Genomic DNA, 23029 nt, shown 5'->3' with positions numbered 1-23029 from the left:
ACCAAACGTCCAAGAGGATGGAGACAACCGCGTGGAGTTGACGAAGTTCATCTGCCAAACGACCATCCTCTTCATCTTGGCTGCATGTCTCTAGGTTAGCTAACGCTAGATAGCCTTTAGCTAAGCTAGCTACTAGCCGACATCATCATGGCTATATCCCGACTGCATCATGACAAGGCTCCGGCCATTTGTCCCGCCTTTCGTCAACGTTCCTTGGTGACCGACCGACTGATAATGACCGACCTCTTTCTTCGTCTTGGCTGGCATAACTAAGCATAATAGTCAAAAGCTGCATGCGCGAAATAGTCAAACGCAGCTGACTCACGCCGGCGTAGTGTACTACACATGATGTAAGTAAAACCACTCCCTTCGTTGAAACCAATAGTATGTCTGCTGCAGAACCCCAGAGGCAAGGAACAAGTCAGACACATTCTACAAACGTGTCTAATGTGAAATATATAAGCATATAAGCAAAACTAGATTTTAGGTCTGTGATGAAAAAGGGCCTCGCGGGAAGGGGGGCCTCGCAAAAAAAAAATAAAATAAAAATAAAAAAAATAATAAATTTTTTTTTTTTGTGAGGCCCCCCTTCCCGCGAGGCCCTGTGCGACCGCACTGCTCGCACACCCCCTGAGGCGGCCCTGGTTGCGGGTGTCCGCAACCAAATTAACCAAATTAACCCTAACCCTAACCTTAACCAACTAACCCTAACCTTAACCCTAACCAACTAACCCTAACCAACTAACCCTAACCTTAACCAACTTCGAAGTTAGGCGCGATTGTCGAGTAACGCGATTGGCGCTGAGAAAAACGTCAGTGGCCAATCGGATCGCGCAAACCGAACGCGGAAGTGAAACTCCGTTGGGGAAAATATACAGGCGTCCGGATTTGGTACGCACTTGGCGCAGAGGGACTACTAGTACAACTCACAAAGAAAGACGGTCTACAACGACATATCGATGGTATACTTACAAATGTACTCTTAAAACAGTTAATAATTAACAACATAATGTTGGAATTATGTAAAGGCTTGAACTGGGGGTTCGAGTTTGTGACTAGGAGGAACTGGGGGACCCTGATGGAAACAAGACAAACGTCTTTCTCAGGTCTGCATCCCCTTAACAATTGTATGTATTGAGCCGTACTGTATTGTACCCATTCTGCAATCTGTTAAATAAAGTTTTCATTCATTCATTCATTCACTCCGAGTTGACGCACCGTTTTATTCGTTTTTCCCTCGAAGTGAGTAGGGTATATCTGCAGAGCCGCAAGCCCAACGTCTGGGCGGGGCTTCGGGGCTTGTACTCTGTTTGAGGCGGGTCTTCGGGGCTTGTACTCTGTTTGACTGTGCGTGGGCGGGGCTCTGCAGATATCCCCTATTGCTCGAAGTCGGAATTTCCGACCCCCGAGTTATAATCGAATGTTGCTTGTTTTGCAGGCCGTGACGTAGACCCTACGGGGGTAAATGCAGCTCCATGTATGTCTCCAATTTCTACACTGTGTTAGGAAGTTGTCTTTACGTCTTTGTCTCGACCTTAGTTATTCCATGTATTTCCCTTGTTCAGTTACTTCCTCAAAACTTGACCCAACCATCTACTCATCAACCTAGATCAGATCAGATTTTATGATGAATTATGATTTTATGATGAATTGAAAATGGGGGACCCTGATGTAAACAAGACGAAAGTCTTTCTCTGGTCTGCATCCCCTTAACAATTGTGTGTATTGAGCCGTACTGTATACCCATTCTGCAATCTGTTAATAAAGTTTTCAATCAATCAATCAATCAATAAAACCGTCCGCCCCTAGTGACGTCATGAAAAAAGAACAGGCAAATCCGAGTGTAAAGTAAGGGAAGGGAAGTAATACACTAACGTTACTGTATATCTTACATTGCAAACTAATAGCTATAGGACCACACAGCACGCCTATATACGACATTATCGTACACCGTTGGTGACTGCAGGTCGGAAAGAGACGAGCGCACCTATCAAGGACAATAGAGAATTATCCTACGCAAGACGGGGGGGAAAATCTACTGTAGCTTTCCGGGTAAGGTATTTATGATCCGATTATTGTACATTTCTTGCACACGGCTGGTGCGCTGATTTTCAAATGATTTGCCAAATAGAGTTCGAGTGGCCGAATTCGGTCCATTGTTGTATTTGGTTATATAGTATTTAGGGCGAGTCAGTGACTATACAAATGCGTAAATTAAGCCAAGCATGCAATGAAAAGGTATAGATAGATAGACCTCTGACTGTATGTACACACTGCAAATATTTCAGCGCACCCATTTTTAGTTTGGGGTTATTCTGCTGTTCTACATTCTAAGCTTTTTAGGTCAGATGCTCAGATCTCTGCCCTTTTTCCAGAAATGTCCTATTTTCATTTTGAGGCTATATTTAGCCCAGAGTAATGCATGTGGGTGAACTGAGTCAACCCCTGTCCTCTCTTACAATCCTCCCCCCATCCATCTCCCCCCCCCTCTCTCTCTCTCTCTCTCTCTCTCTCTCTCTCTCTCTCTCTCTCTCTTCTCTCTCGCTCTCTTTTCTCTCTCTTTTCTCTCTCTCTCTCTCTTTCTTTCTTTTCTCTCTCTCTCTCTTTTCTCTCTCTCTCTCTCTTTCTCTCTCTCTCTCTTTTCTCTCTCTCTCTCTCTTTCTTTCTCTTTTCTCTCTCTCTCTCTCTCTCTCTCTCTCTCTCTCTCTCTCTCTCTCTCTCTCTCTCTCTCTCTCTCTCTCTCTCTCTCTCTCTCTCTCTCTCTCTCTCTCTCTCTCTCTCTCTCTCTCTCTCTCTCTCTCTCTCTCTCTCTCTCTCTCTCTCTCTCTCTCTCTCTCTCTCTCTCTCTCTCTCTCTCTCTCCTTTCTCTCTTTCTTTCTCTCTCTCTCTCTCTCTCTCTCTCTCTCTCTCTCTCTCTCTCTCTCTCTCTCTCTCTCTCTCTCCTCTTACAATTACGTTTGTCAGCTCTATCTCACACCTCTCACGTCCAACTCGATATCTCGTTAACAAAAGTGTCTTTCTCTGCGATTAAGTTTTAGGTCATCATGGCTGATCTGCTAAGGCTGCTGCTTCGGGTGGCGGAGAAAGCCGCGAATGTGGCCCGGGTCTGTAGGCAGGAGGCCCCCCTCTTCCAGCTCCTTGTCCAGGAGAAGACCGGAGATGATAAGAACAAGAAGTTCGTCCAGGACTTCAAGACTCTAGCTGACGTGGTGATACAGGAGATGATCCGTCATGATGTCGGAGCTCAGGTAAGCTCACCGAACTAAGAGCAGAACTATTATTCCGTTGGATACCCATATGAAAATGAACTATATACAACAGTTACAGACCATAAACATTATGCTTTTATTTTCCCATGCACACCATACCATTCCATGCTTTACCCGCACACATTCAAAGAGGTCCAGTTAATGAGAAAATGTCCTCAAGCAAAGGTCCGGAACATCATAATGTCTAACTTGTCATATTGAATAGTAATAATAGCATAGTAGTATCAGCACCTGTATGTATGTCACTCACATCAAATAAAGTACAATTCAATATTATTTCAACAATATTTATTGCCAGTTCTCACTTGAACTGGAGGGATTATAAATAATAAGTACTCTAATAATAAATACATGTTATTTTCTCACTTCAAGTAAAATATGGGGCTGTATTTAAAAATAAAATACATAACAGGGGGCTTTTGAAAAATAGGCATCCTAAAAGAAAGTGCTTAATTTGAGAAAAATGTAATAAAAAGTGTAGCATGAGTTTATCTTTTTCTTCTTTCGTGTTAACTGCAGTGAATGAATGTGTCTGGATTCTGATGAATCCATCACATTGGACTCTTTTCTGCGCCTTCAGTTCGGATTTGAGTGGGTGTGTTTGTTCAAAAGATGTGTGCTTTGTCTCATAGTGGCACTTAACATTGACACGTTCATATATTTTTAAATGATTAAATAAAAACTGAATAAACTGAACCAAATATAGAATATATTATGTTTATTATCATTTCACAACTGGGTAGGAACAGCATGATCTTTTCAATCAAGGATGTAGGCAATTTTACCAGAGGTGGCCGGCATCACGAAGAGATGACTCAGCCCAAAACATCACTTTCCTCAAAAAGTGACGTAAGCCATTATTTTAAGAAGGAGACATACTGGTTTAGAACATATGAGACATACTGGTTTAGAACATATTATGAGACACACTGGTTTAGAACATATTATGAGACATACTGGTTTAGAACATATGAGACATACTGGTTTAGAACATATGAGACATACTGGTTTTGAACATATGAGACATTTAAGCATTACATCACGCAACGGAGTGTGTTATACAAATTAGATCACGCCTATGGGAGACTGCAATTCGAAACTGGCCCCTGTAAATGTCCTAACCCAACCTCCTCCAATGTACAGTAAATGTCCTAACCCAATAATACATGAGACCCTTTTCTTGGGACCAAGTAAGGTTTCGTCGATAATCCAATGTACAGTTTTTTTTTTTTTACAATGGGTCATGACAAATTAATTACATAATCCATGTGTATGTAACAAACTAACATATTCCAGTTGACTATCTTTTTTGGAGGATTCGTTCAAAAGCTATTCATACTTCCATTTTATTTTATCTATGGCGGATTGATTCAGACAGAAAAAAATAGTTATTCGGTTGTGGGAGGGATCTGGGGTCACGTGGAGTGTGTTATACAAAATAACAACCGGTAACTTGACTGTTTCAGCCAATCAGAATCAAGAAATGTGTATGCCATTGCCATTGTATAAACTGGTTTAGATTAGAACATATGAGACATACTGGTTTAGAACATATGAGACATACTGGTTTAGAACATGAGACATTGGTTTAGAACATATGAGACATACTGTTTTTTTTTTTTTTTTTTGTCTTTTTCCCCCTCCATTTTCCTCCGATTTTCTCCCATCCCAATGTTAGTCGTATGCCAATTCCCAGTCCCTTCCTGGTCGCTGCGCACTTACCCCCCACAGTCAGATCATCTGGGAGAGTGGAGGCTACCACGTGCTTCCTCCGACACACGTCCAGCCAATCACCGCTTCTTTTCACCTGGCAGCGCGGATTCTCATCGAGAGGGCGTAGCGTGTGGGAGGATCACACTATCCCCCTCAAGTCCTATCCGCGCTTAGCAGGCGCCCCGACCGAACTGTAGGAGTCGCTGTTTACAACGACCCGGACCCACCCCGCCAGCTTCTCCCACCCTCTAATACAGCCAATTGTATTAGTGCAGACGGCCAGCCAAGCTGGTGACAACCCCGGAGCTGGTGACGAACGCAATCTCCGCTCGGCCACCTAACCGCCCCGAGACATACTGGTTTTGAACATATGAGACATACTGGTTTTGAACTTCCTGTGGAAATAATGAATGTAAGTGTCCATTCTTGATTAAAAGCCCTGTTTTCGCTGTTTACCTTTCTCTTTTTAGAGCACGCCGTGTGAAATGACTTATTTCTCTGGCTGTTGTCTCTAGTCTCTCCTAGCATGACATGAGATGATTTACAACGTATTGCAATTGGTCCGTGAGATGCCTGGGCTGCGAAATCAGTGCCGTAAAAGGCTAGAAAAGCTATGCTGGTTAAAATAGAAAGATTTGATAATTCTCAGTCATTTATCGGGACATAAGTCCGGATAGGACAGCATCTGGACCGCAGTCCGCCTATTAGGCTACGTTCACACTGCTGGCAGAAGTGGCCCGAATCAGATTTTTATTCTGCTCATAATATGTGACTCTGATCTTTTTTTTTTCATGACAGTGTGAACAGCTCAAATCACATTGAATCTGAGATTTTCAATTATGATTTGGGCCACTTTCATATGTGGTTCTAACTCAGATACAGGTCTGATCTTTTGCAATGTGACCTCAGTCTGAACAGTCATGCGACTTTCATGTGACTTTTACATCACTCTAGATTGACATTTATCATAATGTGTTGCATCCATCTTTTTTATTGTTCATTTGTGCATGACCAGTTCATGCTGATATCTGATCATGTCAAACAAACAGTCAAACAAAAACAAAAGAAATCACACCTGAGCAATAAACCAGAATTGAGCACTAAGTGAGCCTTAGTGACCTCTGACATAAAGGATTCACCATAGTATTTCTGTAGTGGAATATAATAGAAATTCTAGGCGAGTCACTATAGTATTTACATGGTTTAACCATATAGTATGGTACTACTATAGTATATGGTACATATGAATGAATGAATGACCTTTATTTATATAGCACCCTTCACAGCACAAATGCACAGGGTGCTTTACACTACAGCTAACATATAAAAACAAAAACAAAAATCTGAAATAAATGACAACAGACAGCAGTTAAAAACAGTGAACCAAATAAAATAATAGAATAAAAATAATTTAAATAAAATAATCAGTCAATAACTAAAAACTATAGGAACAGTGAGGACAAAGGGTGCCTATATATGACCAAAAGCCTGTCTGAACATATGTGTTTTTAGCTGTTTTTTAACCTCTTCCGCCCGACGGACCACAAATTACATCGTCATAAATCAATATCCCCAGACTGTTCTACAAAAGTATCGTTTTTTTTGTCAACCGTATTTAAGTATAAACATCATAACCATGTCATAACAGCATTTATAATGTATATTATCATTAATAAGTTAGTTTAGGAATAGGTTAAAGTGTTATTAGATAGATTTTCCTTTTTGAAATGTCTGTATATTTCGCGAGAGGCGACTGGAAAACCTTGAATCATGGGAATTGTAGTTTTTTTGCAGCCATTTTGTAGCGGACATCCATAGGTCTGGATCTGCGTTGGAATTTGTCAAAACTACACTTCCTGAAAAGATCTATGGGGTTCAAGGTTCATAGTTCTGTATGCATTTTTTTAATAACTCTTATTATTCGGGATAATATACCACAAAACGTAATGTTATTGACAAATATTGAAACGCATGCAGCAACAATTAGATCTGAAATTAGTTTAAAAACGGTTTCACCCTGGTGAAAATAAAAAAGTACAGTAGATTACAGTATATTTCATTATCTGTTCTTATGCACGCCTGGTGATACTAAATCCACATTGAACTCGGCCATTTGAAAGATAATATATGTGATAATATATATTCTATAATAATATTTCAAATTGCATTGGTCCGGATGGGAAAATTCAGTACTGTATCTACAGAACCTTCTGTTTAATCATCTTCCCTTTATTAATTTCCTTAGATTTTTTTGTACACATGATCTCAAGAAGGGTTTTTAATGTTTGGTCATTATTAGCATGGTGTTATTCACTGTCAAAGATGCAAAGAAAAATCATAATTCATATTCTCCTTTGTTTCATCACAATTTAAGCAAGCCTAGTAATAGACACAATATTTCTGACACTGGGAATACATTCACTGAGGTCCATAGATGATGTCCCTAGATACCAAGAATATGCAAATAGACCTTGTAGAAGTGGAGCAATATTCCATTTACTTAGGTATGTATTCTTAGGCAGATTTTCAGAAAATAGGCTCCGGGTGGAAGAGGTTAAAAGAGTTTTCTGAGGGGGCAGTTCGCAGGTCCAGGGGGAGGGCATTCCAGAGCCTTGGTGCCGTCACCTCGAAGGCTCGATCACCCCTTGTTTTCAGCCTGGACCTGGGGACCACCAGGAGGTGCTGATCGGCAGATCTGAGTGAGCGGGTGTTGGTGTAGGGATGGATGTAGATAGGGGCCTGACCGTGGAGTGCTCTGAAAGTAAAAGAGAGGACTTTGATGAAGTGAATTCTATAGTGTACCGGGAGCCAGTGCAGGGATGCCAGAATGGGAGTGATGTGACATGATTTTTTTGACCTTGTGACTTGAGTAGCCTGGTTGCAGCATTTTGGACCATTTGCAGTTTGTCTGTGGATGATTTAGTGAGACAGGTGAAAAGTGAGTTGCAGTAGTCAAGCCTAGAGGAAATAAAAGCATGCACGGACAGTTCTAGTTCAGAGTGAGATATGATGGAGTGGAGTTTTGCAATGTTTCTGAGGTGAAAAAAGCAGGTGCGTGTGAGTGTTTTGACATGTTTGTCTAGGTTCATGGCCTGGTCGAAAACAACACCCAGGTTGCTCAGATGGGGGCGTATGTTGTCTTTGAGCCAAGTGGGTGGCCACTCTAGCTGCAGTCTTCTCAGCTGCTACGATCAGCACCTCCGTTTTTGCAGCATTTAACTGGAGGAAGTTACTATCTATATAAAAAAAAAACAGACTACTTTTACTATAGTTCTTTTTCATATGGGTAACATATTTGTGTATTTATTTGTTTTGTTATGTTTATTATTCTTTAACTCACTTTTCTTTTTCAGTTCCCTGAAATGATTGGCTTCATACATGGAGAGGAATCCAACAAGTTTGAAAATGGACTTGGTAATTACTTTATATCTCACTGTATGGATATGTAGAACAAGTCTACTGTGCCCCATTTTTGTGAAGCATAACGACAAAATAATGTTGTCTTCTCGGTCTCAGGAGAGAGTGTGACGGTCACTGTGTTGTCTTCTCTGTCTCTCAGGAGAGAGTGTGACGGTCACTGTGTGTGGGACAGAGGACGAGACGGCAGCGCTCCTGGCCACGGTGTTGGACGGCGATGCCACGGCGGCCTCTCTCCTGGCGCGGGCCATTCACCAAGACCCCGTAACCATAGATACGGGCACCGAGGGCCTCAGCGTGCCGCTCGGCCCCTCTGACGTCGGTATCTGGATCGACCCTATAGGTAAGGTGCTCGGAAACAAGGTTGTCTGCACTCATACTCCCTTTCATCGTAACATGTAGAATAACCGATAGGGCATACACACCTTCATCTGCACTGTTTATCTTTCTTGTATTCTTTAGGAGAGTTCCCTCACGTACACGCACTTTCACCTACAATTTAATTCTCAAACCACGCCCTCTTTTCGCAATCCTGCAATCACAACTGTTGCTTCAGTTAAAGCAACAGCTGTGATTGGAGGATCAAGAAAAGAGGGCGGGTTTGAGATAGGTCAATCAGCCTGATATCCAACACTGTCAGTGCATCGCTGTTAATTATCCCTATTAACTCTTTCAATGCCACGCCTGGTTTTCCGTTTTACCGCTTGAATGCCACCATCGGCGCCAATGTTAACGTTAATATCGCCTAATCTATGTTTTAAATTATGGCTATGTGTCTAATCTGCCCATCGCATTATCAAAGACTATTTTCCAGTCAGTGCTGTGAAGACAGATTGTTTTTTTATCGCGTCGTTTCCATTTCAGAGCAGTTAGAAAAGCCCCCGTTTTGATATAAAAAACAGCTAATTCTGGAGCATTCTATGAAAATCGTCTTTTAGTGGAATATTCCACAACGTTGATATTCGTCGGCCTTTTTATGAATCGTTTTCAAATAAACGCTAGATGATCAATATTATATGTGCACGCAAGCACATTACGGCCGCGCACTGATAATCGCTCCGTTGATTACCTCACGGAGTTTTACAGTGAAACCGAAAGAAGACATTTCACAAAACAGCTTATAACTTCATCAAACTTACTCCGATTATCCTACCACTGATAACATAGAGTCCTTACCTGACATCAGATGGTATCCAACTGGTATATTCCAATTCCTGATCACCATTCGAAAAAATCGATACGTGTATGGATCCAACGCGACACAGTAGATCTCTATGATCCGCGGGGATCTGAGGCTCCAGAATGAACTCTAGTAACCCCGGCTGGATCAGTGAACTGGAAAATGTGGAGTACCGGATTTTTTTCCCCATTCATTTTCATTGAGTCCATTCCAAAATCACTTATGTCATCTGGGAGACGACAGGGGGCGCTTTTTTCCACAGTGATCGTCGGCGCCCCTCGGCTATACTCGGGTAGGCTCGGGTGATGCAATAATTTTTCAGATCGGGAAAAAAAATAAAAATAAAAATCAGAGAAATCTCGTGAGTGGCTAGCAACCACCTATAAAAAAACACGAGAAATCTCGTGAGTGGCACTGAAAGAGTTAAGGTGTCTCACTCGTACCTGGTAAATGGCTGCTTTTTTATATAGCGCTTTTATCCAAAGCGCTTTACAATTTGTTACTCACATTCTACCCATTCACTCACCGATGGCGGAGGCAACCATGCAAGGTGCCAACCTGCTCATCGGGAGCGATTAGGGGTTAAGTATCTTGCTCAAGGACACATCGACACGCTGCCCGGGAGGAGCGGGAATCGAACCGGGAACCTCCGGATTGCCAGACAACTGCTCTACCTCCCGAGCCACTGTCGCCCCCTTGTTTACACCGTTTATCTTTCTCGTATTTCTTGTATTCAGGGTTAATTATATTGTTTACACAGTTTATTTTTCCTCATATTTTTATATTCAGAATTAATTATATTGTCTTTCTACTATTACCATGCCCATACCTGTACCTCCCCTCCCCCTTCCCGATGCTGCTATTAGTTCCCCAGGGGTATCAATAAAGGAATATCTTAGCACACAAACATGCGGCACTAAACTATAAACCTCCTAACTCGTAATATCGTTGTTTTGACTTTGTGTTTTCTAACTAAGATGCCACCAGCCAGTACATTGAGGGTCGTGAGGAGGTGCAGAAGGAAGGCCATCTGTGTCCGTCAGGTTTGCACTGCGCTCTGGTCCTGATCGGGGTTTACCTCCGGAATACAGGCGAGGCCGTCATGGGTGTCATCAACCAGCCGTTCAGCCACAAGGACCCAGCGTGTGGCGTGTAAGCAAAGACACAACACCGACAACACTGTGAACGTCACGACTCTAGAAACACTCCAGTTATCAAAGGCCGCATTTAGATGAAGCCTAATTATCCACTAATGGGAGTAATTTACTGTTATTTCAAATGCAATGGTCTATATTAGACATTGCGTTTATACCTCAATCAACAACAGTAGCCCAACAGACCATTACGGTTTGACATCCTTCCGTCTTAATGTACCAGCGCATTGCCTGGCATCATAACACAGAGGAAGAAATTAGCGAGCTAATGATCATCGTATCCGATTTTGAGGCAGCTTCCCGGCATCGGTCTCGAAGATAGTTGTGCAACCGCTATCGTTTTGTGACGTGTATTCTCAGGGAGTGCAGTCGTGCAGAAGCAGACTCATTGCCAAGTACGTTGCACAATACAAGGAATTTGTGTTTGGTGCGTATAATAAACATAGAGGAAGAGTAGGAATGTAGGAAACAAATAAGTCAAAATGAAAAAGAAATATGTGCAAAATGTATTTTTTTCTTAACCCTTTCACTACCACACGACAGACGGTTAACCTTTCACTACCACACTACAGAAGGTTAACCGTCTGTAGTGTGGTAGTGAAAGGGTTAACCTTTGTAGTGTGGTTGTGAACGCGTTAACCTTCTGTAGTGTGGTAGTGAAATGGTTTACTAGCTAACCTACACAGGCAAATAGCTAGCTAATCCAATGCAATGCAATGAATTCTGGAATGGGTGTGGCAAACTGAATTACAACACACAGGTCTCTCAGGAGAGAGTGTGACCATCACTGTGTGTTGTCTTCTGTCTCTCAGGAGAGTGTGACCATCACTGTGTGTTGTCTTCTGTCTCTCAGGAGAGTGTGACCATCACTGTGTGTTGTCTTCCGTCTCTCAGGAGAGTGTCACGGTCACTGTGTGTTGTCTTCCGTCTCTCAGGAGAGTGTCATGGTCACTGTGTGTTGTCTTCTGTCTCTCAGGAGAGAGTGACCATCACTGTGTGTTGTCTTCTGTCTCTCAGGAGAGAGAGTGACCATCACTGTGTGTTGTCTTCTGTCTCTCAGGAGAGAGAGTCACGGTCACTGTGTGTTGTCTTCTGTCTCTCAGGAGAGAGTGTCACGGTCACTGTGTGTTGTCTTCTGTCTCTCAGGAGAGAGTGACCATCACTGTGTGTTGTCTTCTGTCTCTCAGGAGAGAGTCACTGTGTGTTGTCTTCCGTCTCTCAGGAGAGAGAGTCACGGTCACTGTGTGTTGTCTTCTGTCTCTCAGGAGAGAGTGTCACGGTCACTGTGTGTTGTCTTCTGTCTCTCAGGAGAGAGTGACCATCACTGTGTGTTGTCTTCTGTCTCTCAGGAGAGTGTGTCATGGTCACTGTGTGTTGTCTTCGGTCTCTCAGGAGAGAGTCACGGTCACTGTGTGTTGTCTTCTGTCTCTCAGGAGAGTGTGACCATCACTGTGTGTTGTCTTCTGTCTCTCAGGAGAGAGTGTCATGGTCACTGTGTGTTGTCTTCGGTCTCTCAGGAGAGAGTCACGGTCACTGTGTGTTGTCTTCTGTCTCTCAGGAGAGTGTCACAGTCACTGTGTGTTGTCTTCTGTGCCATGGGTGTGGCAAACTGCATTACACCACGCAGGTGGTAGACCTCACTAAACACGACAAGCCTTATTGACATTCAAACCTGGTTGAAAGGACTAGGTTTCCATCTGAGTAATCCGTCCAATAGGAGAACACTATGGATCTCTTTGGTCATAATCCAGTGACTAAATCTGTACATTACACAATGGAATCATGGGTTGACGTTCATACGCCTCCACTCAAAGTTTTACTGTGATAGTCAATGGGGGGAAAATGTATCGTCAGATCTAGTATTAGGAGGGTGATCTTTTCCTTTTCAAACCTGATTCCAATGTGGGCGGCTAGGTGGTGTAGTGGGCAAGGCGCTCGCCACCAATGCAGGAGACGCTGGGTTCGAGCCCAGCTCTCCGCATTGCTATCAGCTTGGCTGGTCATTCATACTAATACAATTGGCAGTATTAGGGGGTGGGAAGCTGATGGGTGGGGATCGGACGTTGTGGACAGCGACTCCTACAGGTCGGTTGGTGCGCCTGCGCAGCAGAATCAGGAAGCGACGGGGGCAGCGTGTCCCTCCCACGCAGACCCCCGACGCTGAGAGATCGCGCTGTGCAGGTGAAAAGATGCGACGGCTGCTTCCTCGAGTACCGGAAGGGACACGTGATGTAAGGCTTCGTCCACATTGCAGCCGGCTTGTGGGAGGCATGGCCTAACAGCGTTCGAGACAGGGGAGGGTAGAATTGGACAATACGAAATTGGGATGGGAGAAAAATAGAAAAATGGGAGAAAAAGTAGATAAAAAAAATAAACCTGATTCCAATGTCATCCTCAAGCGAACGACACGCATTCTTAGCTATGCTCGTATTTTCTTAGTTTTGAGTCCAAGAAATCATAACAACTGATCGGATAATAGGCTAAAACTGTGCAGTTGGCATCAGGGCCTTGTCTGCTAGAAACGTAGTCAGTCGTCGCTGGTGTCTCTCTTACACAGCAGATCAGTGTCCCAGCACTACGTTTATGTTAGTTAGATTAGATTACATTACATTCAAATTTGTTGTCATTCTACAGCACAAGTAAAGTAGAGTACAACTAAAAAAGGTTAAACTTGGTATAAGATATATAAATGAGTACTACTGAGTATAGTGCTAATAAGATGTATGTACAGAGTTGTAGTATTAATATGTACAGTGGTACAGTTATAAAGACACTATGGTAGTAGTAAGTCATACTGGCCAGCAACGTAACTAGTAAGAGTAGGTAAGGGATATGTACAGATATAGTATCTACAGATATGCAAAATAATTATATGCAGGTATGTACAAACAGATGTGGATATATATATATACACGGTAAGAATAAAAAAATATATATATACGGTATACAGCATTATTGTACATGCTATCATAGAGATGGGTAATATGCAGGCATATAAGTAGGTATATTCGCACAGATATGGATATATAGGGTTGTTTATGGTTGGCCACTACATTAGGGTTGTTTATGGTTGGCCACTACATTAGGGTTGTTTATGGTTGGCCACTACATTAGGGTTGTTTATGGTTGGCCACTACATTAGGGTTGTTTATGGTTGGCCACTACATTAGGGTTGTGGACAGCGACTCCTACAGGTCGGTTGGGTGACGCCTGCACAGCAGAGACAGGAAGTATCAGGGGCAGCGTGAGCCTCCCACGCGTTACTCCTCGCCACTGAGAGTCCGCGCTGTCTGGTGAAAAGATGCGACAGGCTGCCTCCTCGTGTACCGGAGGGGACACGTGACGCAAGGCTTCTATCCTCACTACAACCGACCAGTGGGAGGCATAGTCTAGCAACGTTCAAGACGGCCCTCGCAGGAATGGGAGTGGCTGGCTCTGCGCTGACATGGTTGTCATCATACCTCAATGACCGCTCCTACCAAGTGTCATGGAGAGGGACCCTGTCGGCCACCCGCCCCCTGCGGACGGGTGTCCCCCAGGGCTCGGTTTTAGGACCCCTTCTCTTCTCCCTCTACACTAAATCACTGGGTAACATTATCACGTCTCATGGCTTCTCCTACCACTGTTATGCCGACGATACTCAACTCTTCCTCTCCTTCCCTCCCTCAGATATCCACGTCTCTGAGCGGATCTCGGCCTGTCTGTCCGACATCTCCGCCTGGATGACGACCAACCACCTCAAACTGAACCTAAGCAAAACAGAATTGCTCCACCTGCCGGCCAAATCCTCCCCCCTGACCGACCTTTCCATCACAGTCGAGAATGCAGCTGTGACCGCGTCCCCGACCGCCAAGAACCTTGGTGTTGTCCTCGACGACCAGTTGAACTTCTCTGCTCACATCGCAGCGACAACCAGAACCTGCCGATTCCTCCTGAGCAACGTCAGAAGGATACGCCCCTTCCTGACAAAAGAAGCCACCCAACTCCTCGTCCAATCAACAGTCATCTCCCGCCTCGACTACTGCAACGCACTGCTCGCTGGCCTCCCGGCCACTGCCACTAAGCCTCTTCAACTCATTCAGAACGCAGCGGCCCGCCTGATCTCAAACCTACCGAAGTCGGCCCATGTCACCCCACTTCTTAGGGACCTGCACTGGCTCCCCATTGCTGCACGAATCCGCTTCAAGGCCCTTGACCTAGCATACCGTGCGGCAAAGGGAACTGCTCCCGCCTACCTCCGGTCAATGGTCTCTAACTACACACCCTCAAGACCCCTACGCTCTGCATCTTCTGGCCGCCTCAGACCTACTCCTATCCAAGCTCCGGGAGGGTCATCAAAGAGAAGTCGCCTATTCTCAGTCCTTGCCCCACAATGGTGGAATGAACTACCCACCCCAGTTAGGACAGCCGAAACACGTCCAATCTTTCGCCGTCGACTAAAGACTCACTTCTTCAACCATTATCTGAATAAAAAAAAAAAAAAAAAAAAAAAAAAAAAATCTAACCCTAACTAACCATACTGTCATGCACTTGTCCTAATAAACTAACCTACACTGTAGCACTCAACACTTTGATGAACATTGTTACTCAGCTGATAGAGTTGTGCTCTTCCTGATGGCTTGTCGTACAGAACTTGTAAGTCGCTTTGGATAAAAGCGTCAGCTAAATGACTAAATGTAAATGTAATGTAAGACAGGGGAGGGGAGAATTGGCAATACGAAATTGGGATGGGAGAAAAATTGAAAATGAGGAGAAAAAGTGGATAAAAAAAAATAAAACAGATGGACAAGCAATTATAAATAATATTGAGGAAAAAGCTTACAAAGGTAGAGTACAAAAAATTACAATGAGAGTACAAAAACGGTACAAATAGTAAAAACTACTAGGTCTAGTGAGGAGCTGACAAATGTGTGACCTTATCTTCTCTCTTCACTCATACCTGCTGCCAGAGTTTAACTCCACTACTATACTAATTAGGGCTGTCAGTTTATCGCGTTAATTAGATTAATTAATTACACAGCAAATTATCGCGTCATGAAATTAACTCAAAAGTAATTTTTTTTTTTTTTTAAATCTCATTCATTCCATAATAACATAGAATAAACATTTACAAACTTTTTTTTAAATTGTCCATTTGCATGTTCTTGGTATCTGATTCTAGGGACATCTATGGATCTCAGGGAACGTATTTCCAGTGTCAGAAATACTGTGTCTGTTACTAGGCTTGAGTAAATTGTAATGAACCAAATGAGAATATCAATTCAATTATTATTATAATTTCTTTTTACTGTGAATAACACCATGCTAAAATTTACCAGACCTGAAAAATCTAAGCGAATGAATAAAGGGAAGATGATTAAACAGAAGGTTTTGTAGATACAGTACTGAATTCTGCCATCCGGACACATGCAATTTGAAATATGATTATAGAATATAAAATATCAGGCCTAAAATGGTTATGCGATTAAAATGCGATTAATTAGATTAATTAATTACAAATCCTGTAATTAATTACCGTAGATAATTTTTTTTAATCGCCTGACAGCACTAATACTAATATGACATGAATGACTAAAGACCAACATTTAACCACAGCAATGCATTTAAAGAGTTTAAGGGAATTAATTCATTAATGAGGTCAAGTTCTACGACGGAAATGGCATTTCGGTTCAGTCTGTGGTAGCCATCTTGAAAAACGCCAGCCATGTTGGATTTTTAAGCGGCTAATGCTCTTTATAAGCAATGTACACTTAACACATTCAGCGCCAGAGCTATATGGCGAATATAGGTCTAGATGGTCGCCGCTTTAATCAATGGGAGGACGGGGAGATTTGCGAGTGCTTAAAATATATCTTAAATTATGGCTATGTGTCTAATACACCCGTCGCTTATCAATGAGTTGCTTGCAGTCAACATGTACGAAACGGATAGTTTTTTCATCGGTACATTTCCGTTTTATACCGTTTTGAATACGAGTATAGTTTTGGTGATTTCTAGTCATTCCAGAGAAATGCGATAATAGCCCTTTAGTGGAATACACAAAACACATTGTCATTTTTCGGCTGATTTATGAATAGTTTTCAAATAAACGCTAGATTATCTATAGTACCATAATTTTCGGACTATAAGCCGCGGCTTTTCCCCCCCATTTTTCGACCCTGCGGCTTATATAACGGTGCGGCTAATCTATGGATTTTTACAGCTAACGGCCACTAGGGGACCTCCTAAATCTATGGATTTTACAGGTTACAGTCCACCACCTTTAACTCTCACTCACTCTTCTCTCACAGGCACACAGCTGCTGCAAGTTAATAAATGGGAGCTTCCTCAAACAGCCATCTCTTTCCCGACAATCCCCTCTGTGCACGAACCCTTACATATGGTAATTAAACATTAAAACACCTGCAGTTTATAGTCCAGTGCGGCTTATATATGTACACATCATTCAATTTAGCTGCTGCGGCTTATATTCAGGTGCGCCTTATAGTCCGAAAATTACGGTATATGTGTCCTCATGCACGATACAGAAGCGGGCTGAAAAATCGATTATCCGTGCCTTGGGTCGGCACCAACGGCACGCACACACACAGACATGTTGTGATCGCTGTGAAAGAAACATCTGATTAACCCAAGATTGGTAACAGAGTCCTTACCTCACATCTGATGTGCTGCAAAAAGATGAATCCAATTCCTGATCGCCATTCCAAATATTGATCGCGTTTATTGATCCAACGTTATATATCCAAAACACATAATCCACGCTGCTCCCAGCCTCCCCAGTCAATGTGGTATAACGATACTGCATGCCCGAGAAGGAAAACCTGGACCGGATTATTTTTTTGATGCACAGTCCCAGCCAATCCAATCCAATGATGTGCAATACCATCCGGGAGACGATAGGCGGCGGTATTTGCCCTTTTGCGAGCTCAGACCCATTCCCAACGATAACATCAGGTTGGATGGATGAAAATGAATGGATACCGCTAATAAAAGAAATAACGATTAAAACCCGACTATACTTGTGATTGGCGCTCAAGCGTCGGCGAGTTAACCCGACTATACTCGGGTCTGGCGTCCAATGTGTTAACACTTTCCGTGCCGGAGCTCCGGTGCCCCAGAACCCCGTTGCGTGCCGGCGTCCACTTCAATGATAGAGCTCTCATATTTGCGAACGCATAAACTACATCTTAAATTATGGCTATGTGTATAATCTGGCCGTCGCTTATCAATGACTTGTTTGCAGTCAACATTGTCGAAACGGATTGTTTTTTAATTTGTTAATTTCAGTTTTATACCATTTTGAAAAACTCGTTTTTTGAAAGTTTCAGGAAAATATAAAGATTCCGTGATAATCGCCCTTTACTGGAATATTCTGGAATACACAAAAAACTGTCATTTTTCTGCCTATTTATGAATCGTTTTCAAATAAACGCTAGATTATCGATAGTATATGTGTACTTATGCACGCTATAGAAGCAGGCTGAAACATTTATTATCTCATTTCCTGATCAGCGCACACACACACACACACACACACACACACACACACACACACAGGGCACACGTTGATATCTCTGTGAAAAAAGCTCCGATTATCCTAAGACTGGTCAAATAGATTTCTTACCTCAGATCAGATGTTCTCCAAAAAGATTATTCCAATTCCTGATCGCCATTCCAAATATCAATCGCGTTTATTGATCCAACGCTGGGTACTGGAAATATGTATTTCACGCTGTTCTGGGGCTCGGCAATGAATCCGATCGTCTCGGGTGACTTGTCTGAGAAGTAAAATGAGGAAGCAGGATTTTTTCCCCCCATGCTTTTCATTCAGTCCATTCCAAAGGGGTGCAGTACCACAGGGAGAGACGATAGGGGGCGGTATTTTCCCAATGGAGCTCAGAGAGCGTTTGCAGCACTAACGTGAGGCTAGATTGATGAAATATGAATTCAAATCGCTAATTAAAAAAAAACTAGATCTCTCATCGTTGGCAATGAAAGTGTTAAGAGAACCTCTGTGCCAGTTGATAGAGGTGAGATTTGAGATTCCTTGCTCTTCGATGATTGATCATCAGGTATCCTCGTCAGTTGAGTGGGCGATCAAAATCTCAACAGGTGATTGCAGGTCAGGCCTCTCGTCCACCTTGCTGTAAGAAGGAACCATTTAAAAAAAATGTATTTGTTTTTTCGGCATTTTACAGCTTTATTTCGGATAGGACAGGCAGAGAGGAAAGTTGGGAGAAGATATGGGGAGGACATGCAGCATAGGTCCCCGGGCCATATTCGAACCCCGTACGCTGCAATTATACTGCGAGCACAGCTACGTGGTGCGCCACCGTGGCGCCCCAGAAGGAACCATTTTGTAGACAAATGAAAGGTGCTTGTGACAGATTTGGTTCTTGTGACAGATTCTGCCAATTCCTGCAAGTTATCCGTGTAGCAAAATAAGAGAAGCCTCTTTTCAAACTCCTGGATTTATCATTTGAAACATTTGGAAGCAATGTAATATAATGTGTGTGGCAGGTAAACTGTCTGTAAAAAATAGGGAAACAAGTCCAGGCACGCACTCCAGGTTTTTCAAATGTATTGGCAGCCTGAAATCATGACGTTTCGGTGTGAGCACATTCTTCAGAATGGCTTGCATAGGTAAACTGTCTGGCAATGTGTGATGTATCTCCATGTAACAGGTGATAGAAAGCAATTTTCTGATGACTTAAATTGGGTTTGATAGTGTAACCGAGTGGATTTGAACCTGGGACCATAGGATCCACAGGTGGCCGCACTAACCAGCTGAGCTAAAGGGTCAGGCCCATTAAGGGCTGGTTGACTGCGATCGACCCATTAGTAGTTTACAGTCACCGCCTCGGCCAATCCTGACTCTTACCACCTAAACTGCACGGACTACATCGTGTACACTGTAATGTATGACATATATCATGCCAGTTAGGGTACGTTTTGTATACTGCACCTACGTATACTGTATACTTTACTTAGGCATAGTATCTTATCTTATCTTATGTGCTTTGCAGCTGGAAGGGGAAGCATTTCTGGGGCGTGTCATATGGAAGCATCAACACCTGCTCCGTCTCCCGACCCAAAGACAGACCCGACGGGGGCAAAGGAGGGCTGTCCGCAGTCCTGAGCTCCAGCGAGAAGCGGGAGGTGAAGGAAGCCCTGGCCCCGCTGTGCAGCGCGGACAAGTTGATGTACGCCTCCGGAGCCGGCTTCAAGATCCTGTGCGTGATCCAGGGTCTGGCCGACGTCTACGTCCTCTCGGAAGGCAGCACCTACAAGTGGGACTCCTGCGCACCCCACGCCCTGCTCCGAGCCCTCGGGGGTGGGGTCGTGGACCTGGCGGAGTGCCTCCGTCCCAGCCGCGGGGCGGAGGGTCGCCAGGCGGAACTCCTCTATCACCAGCCCCAAGCTGAGAAGCAAGGGGCGGACCGCTGGGCCAACCACGGTGGCCTCGTGGCATACCTGGACTCTTCATGCCTCCACACGGTCATCGGGGGTCTAAAAGGCAAGCTGTAATTTAACCCTCGAGACCAAGAAGAATATATATATATACCGGTATACGTCCTTTTTGAATTTTTGTATTTGCAGTCAATCCATTTTTTTTGTGTGTGAAATTGTGAATCAATCGTGACACAACGCCTGAAAGTACTCGACCTGTCTTCAACTATAACTGTAGCCTGCACCAAACTCTAAATCATAGGTGGACAAGTTTGGCACAGTGGCTACTGGGTCTAGTTGAACTGTGTCGTGGTGAGTTTAGCACAGTGGCTACTGGGTCTAGTTGAACTGTGTCATGGTGAGTTTGGCACAGTGGCTACTGTAGCTTCCGGCCTGATGCGCAAATTTGCCTAAAACATTATATTTGCATTGGCTTCCTATGGTGATTCCGGGTGAGGTAGAATACAACGCATGAACCTCATAATCTACTGTTTACAGTAGTAAGCGGTACTGCGAGTTAAACTCACTTCCCCTTAAAAGACACATATACACGTTACCAAGAAGTGAATCCACCTCTTGGTATAGAGGTCTATGCCCGGGTTCCAAACTCCCTCGGGGCATCGAAAAACTAACACAACGCAGAAGGTGAGATATACGATCGGTCACAGTAGCATTATGCATTTATATTTTAGGGCTGAAACGTAAGCAGTGAATGTATCTAACATGCATGCGGGCTCCCTCTCTCTCATTTGCTTGCACCCAACAATTTGGGTTGTTAAAATAAGACGAGGGCCCCGTATTTGATGTTGAAACGGGCCCCCTGAACCTTAGGGCCGCCTATGCTCCAAATGATCCTCTTTCAGATGTTTAGGTGTGTGACCGTACGTCTCCATATATACGGTATTCAATTTATGAGGCAGCGCTTGTGGTGAGAAGTACTGTAGCTGTTAATAAGATCATGTCCATTATTGTCTCTTTTGAGAAGGTGTTTATTTTAATCAATCATGCCGTTCCAAGTTATTTTAAACAGACATATATGCAATTGTAAATATGCAAATGGGGCTTTTATTAAACAACATGTTACTTTTCTAATCGTTTCTGTCCCATGTTGCGCAGAATAAAGTGGAGTAATCGTTGCCTTTGAGGTAATATGGCTCAGTTAGCCTACTCTGTCTGAGAGGGACTGGGCAATATATATATATAATATAAACAGTAATATATTATTGTCTATAATATATATATTGGGCTTATATTAGATTATAGACAATATATATAGAGAAATATATATATTGTCTATAATCTGTTATCACATGGTATTTTTATATTGTGAATTGTAATACACAATTTTGTTTGTCTAAATTAGTTATTAAAAAAAGGAAACATTAAGTCTAGTTTAGCAATTTCTGAAAATTTCGATAGTCAGTTGAAAATCTTGTGTCATACTTCCAATACCATGCATTCCAACACAAAGAACATCAATTTGATTAAATCAAACAGTTTTTCCATATCCAAACAAATACGGAACCATCCAACCAGTCACATATTCTGGTAACTGGTAACATCCTTCTGAATATTGTGCTATTCGTTTTGGTTTTTTTTCAAATCGCCCCGGCCCTGGGTCTGAGGGAATTTTACATTTAGTCATTTAGCTGACACTTTTATCCAAAGCGACTTACAAGTTGTGTACAACAAGTCAGCAGGAAGCTAAGGGCAAGTAGCATTGTTCGTAAAACAGTGTTGAACTTGAGTGCTAGTCTTGACTGCATAGTAGTATAGACATATTAGCATAACAGGTAGTAATATAGGCAAGCCAAGGTAGATTCCTTTGTAGCAAAGTGCATAATTTTTTGGGGGGTTTTCTTTCGTTGTTTTTTTTTAAATTTCAAATATTGATTGAAGAAGTGTTGGATCTACCAGAATGTTCTTTGACGATCCATTTTAAAATTCTTAAGTAGCACTGTGATGAATTAAATCAGAAACGTCTCCCTTCCAACAACATGACCTCTAAGGTGCCTGTAAATGAGACCAGAGGCTGGTGTCTGGGAATCTGCATCTCACCACAAAAAGTCCTTGTATGGAGCAGAGAGGCACCCTGTTTCCGTAGCGCCATCAGTTAATAAGGTCAGCGAATGGAAAAACCATATGAGGTAAAAGGACTCCGGGAGTCATGTTCAATGTGGGTTTACAGTAAATCGCCACGTCTCCATTGAACCTAACTTGAAATGCTACAGTAAGAATTATCTTCTAGGTGTTTGCTGCTACAATCGCAGTCACTATATATATATCGGTCTGAATCACTATTATTTTGGATATAAGCATAATACAATAATATAAGAATTTTTATAATTATATAATATTAGATATAATACTCTTGGATATAAGCACCATGAAAGAGCAGAGAAAAAAATCTGACCCGAGATGTAAATTTAAGCATGAAACAAGACAAAAGGTTTTGCATGTAGGAAATAACCCTTTAGATTGAAAACCTATACGTGTATATATATATATATATCGTTCTGAATATGTATATATAACTATATATCGCTCTGAAGCATATCCAATAATAGTCATACCGGTATATATAATAATATACAATATAATAATAATAATAATAATAATATTGGATATAAGCACCATGAAAGAGCCAGAGAAAATCTGACCCGAGATGTAAATTTAAGCATGAAACACACAAAGGTTTTTGCATGTAGGAAATCACCTTTTATTTTGAAAACCAGAGGAAGCGGGAAAAGAAACCCAACTAAACAATGATACTTTAAAAGTGTAGTTTGCCACAGCCAGGCAACCCCCCCCCCCCCCAGTCCCTAACAAAAATGGTAAATGTACTG

The 23029-nt window shown here is 42.7% G+C and overlaps 1 protein-coding gene across 2 annotated transcripts; it reads left to right on the top strand.

Annotated features, from left to right (window-relative positions):
• Positions 1-1836: 1836 nt before the first annotated feature.
• inpp1 (inositol polyphosphate-1-phosphatase) lies at positions 1837-22821 on the top strand. Of its 2 annotated transcripts, none has more exons than XM_084316582.1 (6): positions 1837-2057; positions 3033-3248; positions 8336-8396; positions 8542-8742; positions 10557-10731; positions 19760-22821. In XM_084316582.1, exons 2-6 carry the CDS (start codon positions 3045-3047, stop codon positions 20259-20261), a joined length of 1143 nt encoding a protein of 380 aa, XP_084172708.1. In that variant the 5' UTR covers positions 1837-2057; positions 3033-3044; the 3' UTR covers positions 20262-22821. The 2 variants fall into 2 exon arrangements, with proteins under 2 accessions (XP_084172708.1, XP_084172707.1); XM_084316581.1 differs by having other exon boundaries at positions 1837-2052; positions 19760-22820.
• Positions 22822-23029: the final 208 nt, after the last annotated feature.

The sequence above is a fragment of the Notolepis coatsorum genome, assembly GCF_963971535.1.
Source record: "Notolepis coatsorum genome assembly, chromosome: 6".
In the NCBI taxonomy this organism is placed as follows: domain Eukaryota; kingdom Metazoa; phylum Chordata; class Actinopteri; order Aulopiformes; family Paralepididae; genus Notolepis; species Notolepis coatsorum.
The sequence above is the reverse complement of the archived record's forward strand: the minus strand, read 5'-3'. Positions and strand labels throughout refer to the sequence as shown.